The 19,106-nt window shown below is 36.9% G+C and overlaps 1 protein-coding gene across 3 annotated transcripts in view; it reads right to left on the reverse strand.

The window, feature by feature from the left end:
* The window catches only part of PDE10A (phosphodiesterase 10A), a 382,017-nt gene that overhangs the window by 30,780 nt on the left and 332,131 nt on the right, over positions 1 to 19,106 (reverse strand). For all 3 annotated transcript variants that reach the window (XM_074863004.1, XM_074863003.1, XM_074863002.1), the window contains exons 6-11: positions 14,709 to 14,849; positions 12,159 to 12,314; positions 9,308 to 9,358; positions 6,472 to 6,530; positions 3,754 to 3,805; positions 83 to 225 (exon numbers count right to left, since the gene is read on the reverse strand). In XM_074863004.1, the coding sequence (XP_074719105.1) occupies positions 83 to 225; positions 3,754 to 3,805; positions 6,472 to 6,530; positions 9,308 to 9,358; positions 12,159 to 12,314; positions 14,709 to 14,849 (602 nt within the window). The remainder of the gene's footprint in view (positions 1 to 82; positions 226 to 3,753; positions 3,806 to 6,471; positions 6,531 to 9,307; positions 9,359 to 12,158; positions 12,315 to 14,708; positions 14,850 to 19,106) is intronic.

Raw genomic sequence — 19,106 nt, forward strand, 5'->3', positions numbered from 1 at the left:
GATAGGCACAGAGACTGGGTAATAAAATGCCTGCACATCCGTAGTTATAATGAAACTGCATTGTTCTGCTAGCTACTCTTACCTTATTTCTTTGGTCTTCTTGAAAACAGGCTTTCCATCGTTTTCTTCTCCAATATCAAAAAGGTCTGAATACAACTCCTTATTTTTGTGGTCAACCTGGAAGAGTGCACACCTATCTGCATTCACCAGGTTTTTTGCATATATCTATAGACAAAAAAAAAAACCTGAAGTTAACGGTCACGAGTTAGATGATCTTCAGTCATTTATCTGATAAAAAAATAAGTCCCTAGAAGATAAAACTTTTGAGAAATTATCCAGTATGAAAATGTGTTTGAAGGAGGATCCACCTTCACAGTAATCTTTCAGGATATAAATCAAAGTGAAAGTGTGTCTTTTATTCAATATATTTATTTTTTTTTTAAATTAGAGCGTTCTTCTCTTTGAGAAATGCAGGAATCTTTAAAGACTTGAACGTTTGCTAAAAGAAAAAAAGGCTTTCCTATTACACTGTTTTTCAAGTACAAGGAATGTTTTTCAAAATGGTACCTTTCCTCCCTCTATGTTTAGATATTATTCACCTTTGTTTGATTTTAAATAGATAGGATATAACAAGACCCAAGAACATTTTTAGCTTTTTGTATCTTCAATGCAAATATATTGGTGTTAAACAGCCAGGAAAGAAAGACATAGTAGAGAGGCTACTGTTTGTTTCTAAAAAAGCTAAATGTGCCTGTAATACATAACAATAAACAAATAGGGAAGATTTGAAGTGTCATTATGGATTGCCCTGTGCAGTGGTATAGGAAATGGCTGTGCCATCCTAAGGCTAGAGACCATTTTTGCACAAAAGCTGAGACTTAGCAGTTCTACATGAACAAATCAAAGCCCACAAGGTACCAGCCATAGTCAAGAAAGTACCAGGGTACAGCAATAGACTTGCATGGTCTCTATCATACTTCGAACCAGCTAGTTTTATCTTAGCAAAACTAACTCCCAGCCAGCAGTCACTGTCAGAACAGACTCTCGTTCTGGGAACACAGCAGCTCTTCACTGAAATGTTTTTTTGACATACGATGGACTTTCTGAGAACAAGAGGAAAGAGCGAACCAAAGTCGAACAAGGATTACTGTGTTAAGACATCACATAGTCCAGTTCAAGAACCTGCTCTATCCAATTCAGATACACCTCCTATATTTCTTATCTTCTCAGAAAGTATAGTAACTGCATGGTAGAGCTGAGGTGGATCTTGCTCAACTTTTAAAAATATAATAGCTATCTAGTCATTCAGCCACATAAAGAGGCTGATTACATCTTGGGGTGCAATGCATGTAGGTTTTAAGAATTTTTAAGACTTTCCTATGCATGAAATAACTCCACCACCCTTTCTCTCTTGTCTTTTGAAAATAAAACCAAAAACCTAAAATATTTCATAGCATATTAATGCAAATAAACAAATTAGACCTTGGCAGAAAAAACCTGAGACAATTAGTTAGGAGACTCTAATCCTGTGTCATATGAGCTGTGTAATGGGAACTTCACAGAAACCATCTAGACCAACTCTACAAAACTTGGAGGGCTCTCCCATACCAACAGAATCTGTGGCTGGAAAGATTCTGTGGCTTTCTATTCCATATGCTCCATCAGAGCAGTAGAAAGTCAGGGAGACTGCAAGCTAAGAGGTAGCTGTGAAATATTTCCCACTTAGAGCATTAAGAAGTTTAAAGATCTTGACCACTCACACCATTGATTCCTTTGCTCAAAACAGAGTGAATATAAACTGTGCCAAAAAGGACAAGGGGTCCAGTACAGTTACTCTGAAACTGTATCAGATTTCTTTATAAAATCAACAGCACAGTGTTGATTTTATACAATGAAACTTTGGTGTTCTAATGTATATGATTCAAGAACTTACCTTGGTCACAACTCATGTTTTTCAAAAATAACTGCTTAAACACTACTAATTGAGAGAAATAGTTAATGGGATGAGAAAGTCTTACTTCTCTGAAGTCCTAGCTCAAATCCAGGCCAGCGGCTGAAGGGGACTATCAGTACAAAAGGTATGCTTTGCATTGCATACAGGGAGGCCAGGGACCACCTTTTGCGTAGGTTGTTTGTAACTACTCAAACATATTGGTAAGAAAATTTGCAAGGCAACTTGAACTTCTGCTTCCCCTCCTTGCATCTGTATTGAAAAATACCCTTATATCATTAACTTCACTGAGGAATTTTAATGAAAATAAAAATGAAAAGAATGCTAAAATCCCTGTACTTTTTTCTTTATTATTACAGGAACAAATCAATCTTTAAGTGCAATCACCAAAGGGTGAAGTAGTGAGGTGAAATTCAGTTCCACTCTTTTCTCACTGTGAGACACAGAGTAAGCCACATAATGATAAAATCACGCTCCCATAAAATGGCAATAAATGTGCAAACACGTAATTCAATTAGTTGGCCCAAGAAACAACCAACTGCTACAGCTTACAAAGGAAGCTGAGTATGAAACATCTACGCGGGTTAAAATGCAGAATCACGATGCAGCCAAGTGTTGGAAAAGAAGCTGAAAGAGTAAGCATATTTTACTGCCAATTGTGTTTTCCACCAGACCTCTATTCATATGGAAGAACAGTGAAGAATATCAATATTTGTTCTCAATGCCATATGTTATATTACACCAGTTCTTTTAAATGTTAAGCTATTTTTAAGCAGTTATTTAAATTGGAAAAGTCAATGTTCAGAAATGCGTCCTATGTGCAGAATCCTTGACTGTGTACTAACTAGAATAAGACAAATACTCAGAATATTTTCCATTACTATTTCCAGTTTCTAAATAAAACCACATTAATATCGTTTGCATTTTAAGTTTGCTGTCTTTGAATAGTCTAAGAATATCACTTTGAGGATTGGAGCAAGTATCGGAGTATTGGAGAGTAACCCAAATTGAAACAATAGTATCACAAACCTGATTAAGACTGACATTCAGGAAAAAGAATTGCAGTATGCAACGGATGTGCCTAAAGCTAAAAAGCATAATTCATATATCAAACGTTCAAAATGTGCTACAACCAACCAGTCCACATGTATTTATAAACACTATTCAGGAAATAATTCTGAATTCAAAACTGATTTAGAAAATTATAACCTGATTCTCAAATGTACTTTAATTCATTGATTAGTTATTTCAATGGACTTGGCTTTATTAGTTTTTATAAAACATCAACTGACTCTGTCACTCTAGTTATGGGTGTAAATTGTTTTGCAAAACAGAAGGGATGTCATGTCATGCACACCTCATTCAGCAACTGGAACAAATATTCTAGGAGTAATGTTTGACCTCTAGTCCTTCCTACCGACAATAACTTCTGCAGGAGTGTTTTGCAGCATGTAGCAAATTGAATTTAGGAAAAAGGAAGCAGTACAACAAGCTGAAATAAAAAGAAAACCAGAAGCCTTTCTGTTACAATTTTCAAACCTTCTCTAAAACACAATAGTAACTATTTAGTTCAGAGACAGTCACGTTTCATTACTTATAAAAGCTGTGAAAGGAAGTTGTTGAGACAACGTAAAACCAAGCTGACCTTCGCCACCTTCTTCCATATAGAGATGTTAATACTCTTTGTATTACGTGTGCGTTAGAAACAGCTCATATATTTCAATGTCTTACTTCAAGGAAAGGAGAATGAAGAACTTTAATAACTAAGACTAATAAACTTAGAAGTGAAAAAGACAACTTACCATTATATGTTCAAGTAGAGAATCTATTGCAACTATATTATCAAAATATGTTCTGCAGAGAAAGAGAAGTTAGTAAATATTGGCATTTAGTCAAACACTTCTCAAATGGCTGTCATGGGCTCTTGTTTCACAGCCACTTAACAGTGGAGCCCAGATAGGCAAGGACAAACCTCTGCACCTTGAAAAATCACTGATTGGCTTGCCATAGCACAAGGGAATTGAGAAATGGTCCTAGCTCTGTTCCTTTAAGCCATTATTCTACAATGACAGAATTGTAGAATATTCTCGATAATATGTAGAATTTTCTCTGTAGAAAAGGAAAAGACTACCAAACATTCCCTACCATGGATTGAATAGGTCCCTGCTGAGCAACACCAAGAATGTATCAAAATGCCTTGGCACCCTTTACACACTGAAAATTTTAAAAGAAATAAAAAGGAGAAGAAAAGCAATCCAAAAGATCAAAGAAACATAATTTATTCCGTTGCTGAGATATATTATCTACATACTTTCAAAATATCTCATTAGGTTTATGCATAGATGACTACGTACTGAGAGCTAATGAAAACTAAGTATTGTAGCTAAATTCACATCATGTTATCCAACCCTTAACACTATTTAAAAGGCAATAATTTATAACACTGTTAATGAGTCTTCTCTATAAACCCAGGTGTAGCATGTTGAAGTTGCAGAAAAAGACTGATCTTGTGGCTTATAAAAAAAAAAAAAAGTATCTCAGTTTCACAGCAAAGTGGTAACTGTCCAAGGACAGTCAAGAACAGTGAAAGGTAAAGGTCAAACTTATTAGTAAAAGAAGTCTAAATTTTCCACATGCCAAGTCTTAATAACCCTCGGATTACAATGTTCCCAGCAGAAGAAAGACACTATCCCATGGCCTTGAACATATATACAGCTCAGTTCTGTCTGGGTCTAGTGGAAAGGAAATATATAATACGCTAGTCTTACATTGTCAAGGACATGAAGAGGTGGAGTGCTGCATACTATGCCCTTTCTAAAATGTTACAGAACATGTCCCAGTGACACTGCGTACTAACAATTTCCTCACTGAATAGGAAACCCTCCTTCCATGTAAGAAAAGGTACAGACCATTTCTAAGAGGGAACTAATTATTTTCCTGCTAGTGCAAGCCTTTACCTACGTGAAGTTCATAAAGTTATTATTAAATGATATCCCAATTTTGTGGCTCAAAACACAGGGTTTCTTTTTTGTTAAAACTAAACAATTCTAGCAATTGATAATGTCTTATTAGAGGTATTTTCTTATAGAAATTCATATTAAATATTTGTGGTATTTATTGTAATTTTTATCTTAGAATTTTAAAATAATTACCAAGTTCTTTAAAACAATCCAGGACTATGTACCAAGAGTAAATTGCCAGCCCATAAATTTGGGTAGATTGATCCAGAGTTCTCTGGTAAACTAGCTCAGTACAGATGTTAGCCACATAAAAGCATCCTAGAAAGAAACATAATGGTGCAAGACACTGCAGCAAATGGGTAGCTCTGGCAAGGGAACAATGGGAGTGCCCTTTAGGAGACACACTCTGAACCTAAACTGAAATAAAAAAAAAAAAAGTCATTCCTGAGGAAAAAAGCTAGGAAAAACATCTGGATACAACCAGCTTGCCCTCCCTGCAAGGGGTAGACTCCTCCCCGCAGTGTATCACTCCCCATTCCAGCCGGGTGGACTCGGCATTCTGCATTCCTGAGCAATGGCATAGGAATCTTGGATGTCCTGTAATCTCATCACTTTGAGAATTGTTCATCAAGACCCATGGAAGTGTTTGCAACAGCAAAAATCCAAGATATTTTTTCACCATATCATCCGTCCTTTGTGATGCACTTAGAAATTCTTCAACCAACTAGTTTGATAAAACACTGTTAAGTACCCCAGACTGTGATTTACCAAAAGTACAACTCTGGTTTGTCTTTTAATTTATTGGCTCTCTCTACTATTTAAAGATGTTAATAGCAGCAACAAAGCAAAAAGGGACGAAGGAAGAGCAGATCACCTAAGACACTAAATTGACTTTGCAAGTCTAAGCCCAAGCTTTCACATTCTGTGTTTTTAATTTAATCTTGCATTTATTGTGACAAGAAATTAAAAGAAAACATATTACATGTAGTTATAGTCTTTGAAAATGAAAACAGAGCCTTCAGAAAATGCAGGGAAAGAACAATCATGTGGCAGCCCTGATTCTTCAAGGATATATCCCTGAAGAGTATATACTCATGCGTGTGTGTGTGTATACATACATGTCAAAAAAAGGGGAGGGATGCTGAAGCAAGCAAACTGACTTTTCATAAAGTCCTTTCAAACTTGCTAAAACTGGCCATGAAAAGAGATGGCAAGTCTATTTGTCACTTCTCAAAAGAGGGCCATGTTTAACTCTGTCACAAGAGGGGAAAAAAAACGCAAAAAACCCCATGCTTATGACCACAAGAGTAAACAAATCCTGCAACGTAAAATTGGATGTCATATTTTCTTCTGGCACACCACCAAAAAGAAAGTTTAACAGGTATACACCATTGCCACAAACATCATTCATTCTTGTTGCTGTGCTGAAGCTTGCCCACCCTCCAAGATGTGCCTTCATACCTGGTTGTGAGCTACAGTGTAAAACACAGGTAGATTGGAAGAGCCATGTCAGAAAAGCTTATCAAAATAAATTGATGAAGTTATAGAGCTTACACTTACTTCGATACATCAAGCAAGAAGTCATTCAGTTCAGTCTGCTTGGCAAGGCCCCGACACACCTGGAAGCACAGATCACATAATTTGCTCCAGAACACTGAAGTCACACAGTCTACCCACTTAATTTGGATGAAAAAAATACCACAACTAGTATATACATACATTACAGCACTGTATAAAATTAAAACCTGGATTTGTGCACTGCGCTTCAATCTTAGATATATAGCTGTTAAGTTAAAACTGTCAAATGCAAGTAACATCCTTCTTAAGATGTTGGTTGTTACACTTGTTCGTGCAGTCTCAAAGGCTGCCGATGAATATGGTAATAGAATCAACTTAATTACACCTTATCTGGACCCTCAGCTCACCTGAGAATATTTTTTTTGCTTTCTTCCTTACCACACTTTTACCAGTTTTTTTCCAGGTTTCAAAGTATCATGCAGACACAATTGAAGACTGACATCAGGCAAGTTTAAGTAAGCTAAGTAGCAGATGATATACGCTCAGCTTTGGGAGAAATCAGCATGAATATGAACACAAAAAAATAGTATGCATACTACATCTTAGAAGCAAAGTGTTAGCTGAAGCAAAGCTTTGAACTATATTTTTACTTCACCTAATTACATACTCTGTACCTAAAGTACAATTGTACACCTGCATATTACTAGAGCAAGCACTGAGGTCAAAAGAAGAAAACAAGCCTCTACTGTTTGTACCTTTTACACAACAAAATATAATTCAGAACTTGTAATATCTTTCATCTGTGTAATGCAGATTTAAATAAATATTCAAAATATGAAAAACTACATCCACAAGACTTACTCTTGCATATAATTACATAGCTAGGTACAACTTCTTGACATACACTACTTCCTAAAGGCCAGCTGTGAGTCTGGTAGGTACGGCCCAATGCCAGATCAAAACTCTTGCATTCTTATCATGCAAAAAACTTGGGAAGGCACAAAGCCTTCTGCTTAGCAGGAGGGAGAGAAATGAAAATGACCAATGGACAGACTTAAACTAAACTTTCCATGTTTTGTTTTGCTATGCGTGAAAGACTTCTCAGTTAAAGAGGGAGTCATTGTTACATAGTGAAGCTACAACTGCATGCAATTGTAATTCTGCTAGTGTGTATTAGTCTATGTTAGGTAATTCTGCCTAACTGTGCCAGGGTGAATGACCATCCTAAACAAAGTCAATGACTTCCAGCACCAAAGGTAGAAAACATTAGAGCCTAGAAAAGCAGAAAGCTTTGTGCAAGTCTTCTGTCAATGATCTGGACGAGGGGATCATGTGCATCCTCAGTAAGTTTGCAGATGACACCAAGTTGGGCAGGAGTGTTGACATACTTGGGGGTAGGAAGGCTCTACAGAGGGATCTGGACAGGCTGGATCAATGGACTGAGGCCCATTGTATGATGTTCAACAAGGTGAAGTGTCGGATCCTGCTCTTGGGTGACAACAACCCCATGCAACGCTACATGGGGCTGGGGAAGAGTGGCTGGAAAGCTGCCTGACAGAAAAGGACCTGTGGTTGTTGGTCGACAGCTGGCTGAATATGAGCCAGCAGTGTGCCCAGGTGGCCAAGAAGGCCAATAACATCCTGGCTTGAGTCAGAAATAGCGTGGCCAGCAGGACAAGGGAAATGCCCTGTACTTGTCACTGTTGAGGCCGCACCTCTAATACTGTGTTCAGTTTTGGGCCCCTCACTAAAAGAAAGACATTGAGGTGCTAGAGCACATCCAAAGAAGGGCAACAAAGCTGGTGAAGGGTCTAGAGCACAAGTCTTATGAGGAATGCCTGTTAGCCTAGAGAAAAGGAGGCTGAAGGGAAACCTTATCACTCTCTACAACTACCTGAAAGGAGGCTGTAGCAAGGTGGGTGTTGGTCTCTTTTCCCAAGTAGCAAGAGATAAGACAAAAGGACATGGCCTGAAGTTTCGCCAGGGGAGGTTCAGATTGGATATTAGGAAAAATTTCTTCACTGAAAGGGGTGTCAAAGCATTGGAATAGGCTGCTCAGGGAACTGGTGGAGTCACCATCCCTGGAAGCAAAAGACATGCAGATGTGGTGCATAGGCACATAGTTTAGTGGTGGACTTGGCAGTGCTACATTAATGGTTGGACTTGATCTTACAGGTCTTTTCCAACCTAAACAATACTATGATTCTAAGTGTATGAAAGACACCTTGAAAAAAAGAATGTCACAAACTTCTTCCTGTGAGTTGACAGAAGAACGTATTTTAGCATCTTCTGTGAGTTGACAGAATATATTTAGTTTCAAGTGTTACCATCTTCTATTAGCTGAAGTAACAAAACCTATTAGCAAAGCTGCTGGAGTTTGCTAGAGCAGCTTGCACTGTGTGGAGCTTCATTAGGCATCTGACTAGGGACAGCATGAAGCATCCTTAGTGAGAGTAGTTACAGGACCATGAAGCAGCTAGCAAGGATGGCTCAAAGTAGGCTTAGACAGCAACACCTAATAACCTCAAACTGAATACCAAAGCAGAAGGAAAGCAACCAGTTGGCCCAGCAGTTGCCTTCTTATAAGAAAAAACTGCAACGTTGTTATAATTCCACTTTAACAATTATTTATCTATTTTGTTAAACTTTTGCCTTTAGTAAAAATACTGTTTGTTATTTGATTCATGGTTGCAAGTGAGGAAAACTAGCCCAATGAACACCAGAATGCTAGCGTATTTTTCCCAGGTTCAGGCAAGGGGCTTGAATCAACGTCTCAGTAGTGACCTCCACCTAAATTTGACCATAATCCATGTTCCTACTAATCAAGTTCTGGCAGAAGGGTTACACAGTGAAAAAATGAAAAATCACCCACACTTACTTGTACTTGATGTATTGCTACTGAAGCCCATGCAAGATTTGCTGTTGCAACCTGAAACAAAAGAGAAGAAACTAACTCTGAAGAAACCTTGAAAACTGCACATCAGTTACGTGCTTGTTTTCTCTATCTAGCTGCTAAGTAAATTGACTGAGCCGTTTTAGACAGGCAGGCAGTAACAATTTGTGGGAAGACAGTTATTTTGCAAAAGTCTCAGTATACCTGCAGGTGTTTCAATTTTAGTAAGGTACAACCAGTTGCAAGAGAACAATCCCCATTGTTTGTAACAAAAAAATGCTTACCAATGCTCTTCGGAAGAGGTATTGGGAACCCATCAGCTCAGAAATACAACATCAAAACAAATATCCCATAGGCTGAGGGCTTTAAAAATTACATTGTGTACACTATCGAAAGGCATCTGCCATAGAAATAAAATATCCCATAACATCTTTCTGGGGCATCTCTTCCACCACAGCTATTTCTAGCTGTAAACAGGCACTGTTTCTTTCACTACCATTTTGGTGGCAGAAGAATCAGACCTGATCCCTCAGCTCAAGACTACTGTTTTAAGTATGACAGTTTCCAGGCAACATTTCAAACAAATGTCATGTAAATTGCAGTTAACAAAGATGAGCTACCATGCATAATCTCCTGTCCTTGAAACACAGGAGCTTTATAGGAACACAGAGGACAAAAGTACAAGAGTTCTGCTGCTGCATACCCTCCTAAGGTACTTTTAAAAATTTTATTTCTTTCTTTTTAAACAGAAGACATCGTACATTTTATAAAAACTGCTAATGGTATCCAAAAGCTTTCTGAAAGCTGAAAATGAAAAGAATGCTTTAGAACACTCAGAAAGTGACCTTAAAATATTTTTCATTTACTAATAAAATACTTTTATTTAGTAGTCAGTCTAGAACTTCAGTTACAGAAGGAACTTCATACAACATAAAAGATTAATATTTGCACAGAACAATGCATGTCTGAGACCTATCTGAATTGTAGATTGATTAATGTAATAGGATAATTTAAAAAAATAAATACATTGTGTGTAAGCACCAGAATTAATGAAGCCTGATTTTGTATGAATGTCTGTCCTTTGTTCTGCAAGCAGGGACATTGGCACCAACAGACTAATCCAATCCCCTATCATGACCTCTACTTACTGTGAAAAATATCAGGTGCGACACCAAGGCTGAAGTGACATTGACTGCCCAACTAATATACATGTATGAGCATCACAGGTATGCTAGGCTATTTAGGTTACTGATAAACAGACTATACAATTGTCAAAAATTGCTGGTTTTTCCTTCCTTGGGAGGACTAGTTTTAATATCTCGTCTGCACCTTTTCTGTTCTTTTCACAAGAATAATTTGCGTTCACTATATCTAAACTGCTCCACGGTGCATCTTGTACCACTATCAAGACAACATACCTGGCTAGAACTCACCCCATTTTGCCCTAACTTCTGTGTTTAGGTTCCCTTCCCTAGGGAAGGGTACAGCGAGAAACAAATGGTACATTCTTCTTAATGTGAGAGCCATCTTAACATGCAGATGGGACATAACAAGGATCCTCACCCAGACATGAGATCTAAGATGCACTTCTACCACCTTTAATACAGCAATAGCCTTTGAGACATCTGCTCCATTTTCAAATTTGTTTGTACTTGGCTAACAACTCATAACTTTGGATTGCCAAACGGACATATATGGACAATGTAGCTACACAGGCCTTATATAAATACAGTAAACCATGCAGTTTAGAACAGTCATGGAAATGGCAAAATTATTACGAATGGGAATATCTGGGTGGGGAAGCATCAGAAGGGAAAAAAAGCAGAAGAGAGCTTTACGAATGGCACCTAGATTAGCAGGTCATCCAGGTACCAGCACATCTACACACAGTTTCTAAGGACATCTAGGTCAGGAGACAAAGGATGGTGAGTAAATCTTGATGACTCACAGAGAAGGGACAGGCTAGAGAGACAAAAGATGTCAGCTCCTAAAGGCTAAAGAAAAGGCTGACCCAAAAGCAGCACATGGTTGTCAACCTAGGAAGAAACAAGGAGACATAAGGACTCAACAGCTGGCATCCCTTGTCCTTCCATTGCAAGGCATCCTGGAGAGTCTACCTGGATACATACATTTCTGTGCGTGACTCTTGGAAATGCCACCTGGGGGGCACACATCTTGGTGCCTGAGAGAGCGTGGATCTAAGAATGTGAATGCAAATACATGAAATCTCTTTTGCTTCACTTTTGGTTTAAAATAAATCACTTTCCCCTCCTGTGAGACCTACCATTGAGATTTGCTATACTTTTGTTACAACGTTGTAACATTATGTTTTACAATAGGGCTCATTCCGGTGAGAAGCCACACCAAAAAATTCAACTGGAAAAAAAAAATAAATCAATCTTCCATACTGCAAAATAAAGCTTTACTGGAAAGTTAAAATTGAGACTTAGGATAACTCACAAGTATCCTTTCCATATAAAGTGATTTTGGTTTTTGACATTTGATTTACACTTATGTTTCAGTCACCTGCTCTGGATTAACTTCTCTAACAACTCTGTATTGAGTGTACAATCAATAAAGAAATCCTGAATCTGTTTTTCCACAAAAGAACACAGGGTAAAATTCTTGAAGTGTCCCTGTACTTGTATATGTAATTTTACCTCCTGTGACTGAAATACACATCACTATTTTTTTTTCAATAAGTAACATTCAATGAGAACAAAAACCAAGTACGAAAAAGGTAAAAAACACATGAGAAGAGTGAGAGAAAAAAGTCTGGGGGAGCTGAAGTGCTGACCATTGTGGGGAAGTGGGCAAAGGCTGGGCATGAGCTCACCTCTTGGTGACTAAGGTGGAAGGCTTCTTTACCCCAATGACGGTAAAGCTCCAGGATACCAATCAGATCACCAATTGCAGTGACAATTGGCAAACACAGAACAGATTGGATACGAGTCCCTGATTCCAGTCCAGTACCTTTGGGAAATCGCTCATCCTAGAAAATGTAACATAAGCTGATAAAACGTAAATATCATAACATTAACATGAAAGTAACATTACATGAACGCAACATTAACTGACATTTTCCTCCCTCTCCTGGCTGATCAAATCTGCAGGAAAATGATAAAATTCACTAAAACTCGTATCTCTCAGCATAATTTACACACAGTATTAAGACATTTACTAAAAAAATGCAATAAAAAAGTCTCAACATTAATTTATATATACAGATAGCCATATCGATATAAAGTCAGAATTATCTGTGATATTAGACATAGCTTTGGGTTTGTTTTTATAATACATTTTCTCTAATCTCACATGCAGCAAAAACAGCACTTCATTGCTAATGCCAGTCCAGATTAAGTAAAAACCGAAACAAAAAACACAACCCCACCACCCCCTTCCCCCCAAAAAAAAACCCTTCAAAGCAGACAGCAGTGCTTGCAAGAGAACAAAAGTCAAAACCTGAGGCTAAGGCTTTAGGTTATAGAGAGTTATAATTCTCAGCCAACTCCTGAGGAGGAAAATGTGTTCCCAAACAATTATGCATGAGAGTAAGAATCTTTCTTGTTCCCTTGTTTATGCATCCTGAATAAACCAGTGCAAAAGTTATAGGAACAAATGTTAAAATAATCCTACCAGCTGCTCTAAAAGGCCCAAATTCATAACATTTAATCCACACAGTGAATGTCCAGGGCTTTACAGCTTCAGTACCCCATGTATGAAAACTCACAAAGACCTGAGAAACCACCTGGATGTTACAGTTAGTAAGGCAGTAACAAGCAGATGTGAAGCATGCAAGACCCGCTTTGTGGGTCTTAATCCTTAAGTACTTGATTCATACCAGATGCTCCCTGCAGGCTGTGCTTAAGCAAGACAGACATTCCTTCAAGGCTGATCAAAATCTCTCCTTTCTCAAAGAAAACAGCAAGTAATCTCTACCTTAATTACTAAGATGACAACCAATCTGAACAAGTAACAGACAAAAAAGAGTGGGAAGCACTTTCCAACACGAGCCTCCTGCTTTCACTTTTTAATTCTGTCCTCCCCAAAAAAGGGCTGGCAAGCCTATCTGCAAGCACTTCCCTTTCACTGTTGAGATGGTCCCAAAACCACATGAAGGTAAACCATGTCAACAAAATGAATCTCTCTGTTTGGTCAATAGTCTACCAATAATGTAAACCAACAAAAAAGTTCAAAACTCCTCCCCACTACCCATTACCAGCCCCCCCCCCCCGCCCCGCCCCCCCCCCCATTTTATTATGAATGTAAAATGAAAACATACAACCCTCATATACAAGGATATCATTATATTAATTGACAATTACCAGTAACAATTTCGGCCCTATATGTGACTGAAAAAAACTAACAACGTATAAAATCTTTATAGCCCAGGGTGTATAGAAAGCACTGACTGTTACTACAGGAAAAGCAGCTTCTGCCTTTTGTTTTTGTGGTCCTGATTACGTGTACTCACATTAGGCATTTGGTATTTTGTTTATAGCCTGAGTTTGCCTAATAAAGGTCATACATTTTTTAACAAATATTTTTTAAAATAGAGACAGCAATGCCCAATTTTGGCCACAGTATCCAAAGACTGCTATTCTGGACAGAACTCAAAAGGACAGAAAACACTGAAGAGGGAAGAGAATTTAAACTTCCTTGGTGTTCTCATAACCAGCTGATCTTAAAGTGTTCTCATAAAGTACAGTTTAGATACCAGTTTCATACAGTTGCATAGATGCAACTAGAGGATGAAGTTTTTAAAAAAATTAGAAGGGACAGAAATACAGAGTGCCAAGAATTATCAGAATATCACTTTAGGATTTTCTGAATCCTTTTACAGACAAAGGCCTGAATTTTGCTATCATTTACAATAGTGTGTCTTTCATGTAGGTCTACTGATATTATAAGTATCCTAGCTTTACATTCGTGCCAGTAGAGATCAAAGTCCTATCTAACAACCTGAATTCTGATTGACATTCTTGTCAGTGTGAGCCCTGCATTATAATGAAATCAAACTTTGATTGACTATATGGAAGTCTTCTTGTTTGGGATTAGCACATTAAGTATTTCAAGATCAGGAGGACAAGGAGTTTTGACTGATAGGGTTTTTTCTCCCCAGGTGACTATGGTACCTTTACTTCCCTTATCTGACAACCAAAAAAAATGTTCAAAGACCAAAAAAAATTAATCTTTGAACTTAAAAATAAATGAGATATTCTGAAGTTATTCCATCAAACTAATGCAAACACAAATTTATTTTCTCGGTAGCAAGACAGATGTAAATTCTATCATTATACATTCAGCTCAATAAACATTTCAGCATCAAAATATTCATTCAAAGAACATGCTGTAATCATCTCATTAACAAGAGAAAGCTTTTTACCCCAAGAATATCTTCTACTAACAACGTTTTTCTGGATCTGGCTACATAAGCAGATACTGTAGTGCCATGTGCAATGGGCCCTGCAGGAATAAGCCGTGGTTGTCCTTCTTTAGCTCCTGGTGGTGTAAATACACACAGACTCTAGTTAGGAAAAAAGAAAAAAGAAAAAGAATGTAAATAGAAAGCATGGTTACTTTTACAGAGTTACTGTGCTATATCTCTAGTGTAAAGGATTGAATAAAGTAGATAATGTAGAGAAACACAGCTTTTTACAATGAAAAGTACTTGGATAAACTCCACTTAACTGTTTTGAAATCTTAGGAAATCCTACTCTAAAGTCACCATTCAGGCAGTGGATTCTATTCTGCTGAAGTCAGTCATTGTTTATATCAGGGTTGGACTGCATTTACCTTGAATACCCAGTACACTGCATAAAGACTCAGAAGAAAATATTACCTTGTAAGAGAAGTATTTTATTTTCTAGGATGCACTCATTTATTTCAATAGAAAATACTCAAAAAACATGGATGATCTTTAAATTTCTTGTTTATCTCGTCTCAAGGAAAGGCAATTTTAAAATTATCCTAATGCTATATTTCCTGAAATCCAAGTGACTGCATTCATCCCCTGTACTAGAAGAAACATCTTACTTGCTGCCTACCTAAAACTGTCTCATTTGTTGAAAAGTCAGGTATGACAACATTCACGCCATGAAACTCATCCAGAAACATCCGATTATTTTGTTCTATAACAAAAATATTAAACAAATTAACACCACCAGAACGAATGGGATTGCAAATATTCTTTTACAAAAAGAAAATTACACACACATATGAAGGTGGAACTTGCAAACCCATCTGTATGCCACTCTTCAAATCTAAAATTCCATTCATTTTTGGATGAAAAATAAACTCTTTGGAACAGTAGAGTGCTGGAAAACAATGCCTCTATCACAGTCTCTTTAAAATTTTCCTTTCTTTTTTCCCCTCAGACAACCTGTAAAGAAGCAGTCTATTAGCCAGAACCAATTTTAAAGTCACAAAACCACAAAAAACCCTGTCTCCAATGCAATCAGCAGGAACAGTTCATTTTACAAGCAAAAATTTTCATCTTCTGTTTCATTTTTCTATGTTTCATTACATCCATCAATTTATGTGTCTCTTAATACCACAGAATCAGAGACTCTCAAAATTTTAAAGCATTTATCACTGTCACACCCTATACAGCATGGCAGAGCTGTTCCCTTTAAACACAAAGGGAATTTAGGCACATGAAGAATACATAACATGGCAAAGGTTACACAGTGTTAGAACAGCAGGGATCAAATCTGTATTTCCAAGACTTCAGCTTTATTTCCTATTCTCTTGAGCCATCCATCCTTATACATTCTTAATATTAACACAACTAAAGCACCACCTCAGAGACACAATATGCTGTTGGCAAATTGTGTTTTCTTATTTACTGTACTCAATGATCCAGTTTCTTTCACTGATAGCAGTATATAGAGAGATCCTGTAGTAACTCTACTATTAAATAGCTATAAAATTTTAAATTATGAACTTAAAGCACATGAACCAAGATGAAACATTTTAAGCAAAGAATATTGCTAGGAAAATATATTTTTTTTAATTTACATATATAATACCACAGATAAATGATAGTGCCACCACAGAATGTATTACTAACATTCCTGGTAAGAATGGCCACATGTTGTGCCACTCCTTTGTCCTGATTAATTTTACTATCAGACATTGCTTTCATTAGGGCTGTTACAAGGGTCAATCACCCAAGATTCTACAGCATCAATGGTTATTATAATTAATATTAATTACATCTAATCCATCTCCTATGTTCATCATTCATAAAGGTTTCTGTAACAGTAGACAAAAGCAGGTGCCCAGGTATTCCAGATTCCAGTAGCTCAGGATGTAGCGTTGCCTTGAAAGTCTGAACAAAGACCTTGTAGGTTGTTCAAAGAAGATTTCTACTTAAGCTTGGCAGTAAGTAGGGAACTTGGCACTGGAATTGTTATTATTTAAATATTATGCCATTATATGCATACTTAATTCCCTGCAGAAAAAAAAAAAAAAATCACAACAGAAAATCTATGGGCCTGATTCATTAAAGAAACTGAGGGAAATCTAGGCACTACGAAGTCAGTGGCATTTCTCTTATTTTGCTCTCCTAGACCTGTGAGGTCAGTATCACTATAGCACGTGAGTACCTCACAATCTCTAACTATGCATTATTGCAACTCCCCTGTAAGTTGGGTAGTGATGGTATCTTCATTTTATAGACAGAAACTACAATAAAAATTTTGTATTAATATGGTTATTTTAGCTGAGGCTTCAGTTACCATTTGACTACAAACTTCACAGCTCACCACATAGCCTACAAAATGACTTGCACTATGGCTTAGAGCTAGAGCAAGCCAAATGGATAACAAGACAAAGAACACTCAGGTGTGAAAGAAAGGAGACAGACTTCAGAGATTGATAGTTACCAATCTGGGCCTTGTGAAACCAGGTAAATTACTAAACAGGGGCTGTTTTCTAGCATCTTATATTAAAGGGACAATTTGCATGTGAAAATTCAGCATCTGCTGTCAGCTGTAGAAAATAAAGTGATATGAGATGCATCCTCTCATAATTATAAATTTCTGTATTCTGCAAACATGCAAGGCACATTATAAAACATACTAAGCAACTCAAAAAATAACACACTGAAATGTTCAGAAACTAAGGAGATGCAGTATAATGCACAATATATAGGTACTCCTGCAGTGATGAAGGTACCTTATCTGTAGTGGACTAACAGCATTTTGAAAGTTGGACTTTATGCTTCGGGGAAAACAAATGGTCAAAGAAAAGTATGGAATTCATAGCCAAAACAAGAGTAAAGTCTATCCAAGAAGAATCAGTAGTCCAGTGGTTAGGGCATTTAGTGAGTTCAGAAGAAAAACACTCAAGATTCTGACAAAATCAGTAACTGAGTATTTGTCTTGTTCTTAAGCAGAAAGTCAGGCAGTCTCAAAACGTTCTGCAAGACAAGGAAGAGTTTTTCATCCAGTTAATCATTTGCTAATGTGAGACAGATGAGAATTAAACTATCTTAAAAGAGAAAACAGAGCTGCCACATAGTATTTCAGCTCTGACAAGCCATTTCAGCATATTTATTTCATATGTCTCATGCAGGTGGAAGGAAAGATACTTCTTCCATGGAGTAGCTCTCCTGAACATGCTCGGTATTTACTCCATTTTGATGTCTTTCATTATGGTACAAAGTGCATGAAAACTTGAAATTTCTGTTTATCCTGATCCCAAACTTCAAACTTACTCTTCAAACCCATTTACACTCACAGCTTCTTTAAAGAGTGGTTTTAGCAGTGGGACACTGGAAAAGTCAGAATGTTTGTTTTCCATATCAATTACAAGAATGTGCTACACAAAAAAAGCAACACACACACAAAACTCAAACAACAAAAACCATTACATCAGTACATTGAACCTGCCAGAACAAGCCTGCTCAATTTACCAGAATAAAAAGCTCAATTTATTCTTACTTTCTTATAATCTAATAGACACATGTAATTCCTAAATGAAAACTTAGTTTCACAGTTACTTGCCTTCACAAGCTTCAGTTTCATGTTTTTACATGCACTTAGATAGAATGAAAAAGAACATTTTACATAACAGATCCAACAAAAGCACCCCATGATCTGAAAAAAGTACATTATTCTAATAAAACTAAAGAAACCACAGTTCATGATTTATTTAAACTAGTGTTCCGATATGAAATATTTAAAAAAAAAAAAATCAAAAAAGCTAGTAAAAGGTTTAGGACATAAAGGGCTTAGAAATACTGAAATACTTATCTTCACAAATGTTTGACCTGCTACGCTATATGTTTATAGGAAAAAGATTTACTATTAAAAAAGTACTTTTACAGTAGGAACAGTAACACTATATTGACCTCAATACTGAAAAGGTGGTTCATATTGCAGAGTATTGCAAAACGTAGGAGATGAAAGACAATGTTTAAAGTCTGAATTATGTAGTCTAAGTAGTGGAATGAGTCAAATTAAATTAACAGGACACTGGAGACCAAATTTGATCTTTCCAAAGATTAACACCTTTATTCACAGCATTCTTCTTACTTTTTTCTTAAGACACATTTGGTTCTTTACGCCAAGATAGCAATGTGTGACACTTAGCAAAGTAACTGTGTTATTTAAATTACTTGTATAAATCTGCTTTTCCACACTGGTCTCCTGAGTCACGTCCATAACTAAATATAAAACAACATACAAATCTTTCTCTTCTCAGAAACAGCTTCTCAAAACAAAATACAAGAAAAAAAAAGACAAAACGAAATGGCCACTTTCACCAGAAAACAAAG

The sequence above is a fragment of the Strix uralensis genome, chromosome 3, assembly GCF_047716275.1.
Source record: "Strix uralensis isolate ZFMK-TIS-50842 chromosome 3, bStrUra1, whole genome shotgun sequence".
NCBI classification, from domain to species: domain Eukaryota; kingdom Metazoa; phylum Chordata; class Aves; order Strigiformes; family Strigidae; genus Strix; species Strix uralensis.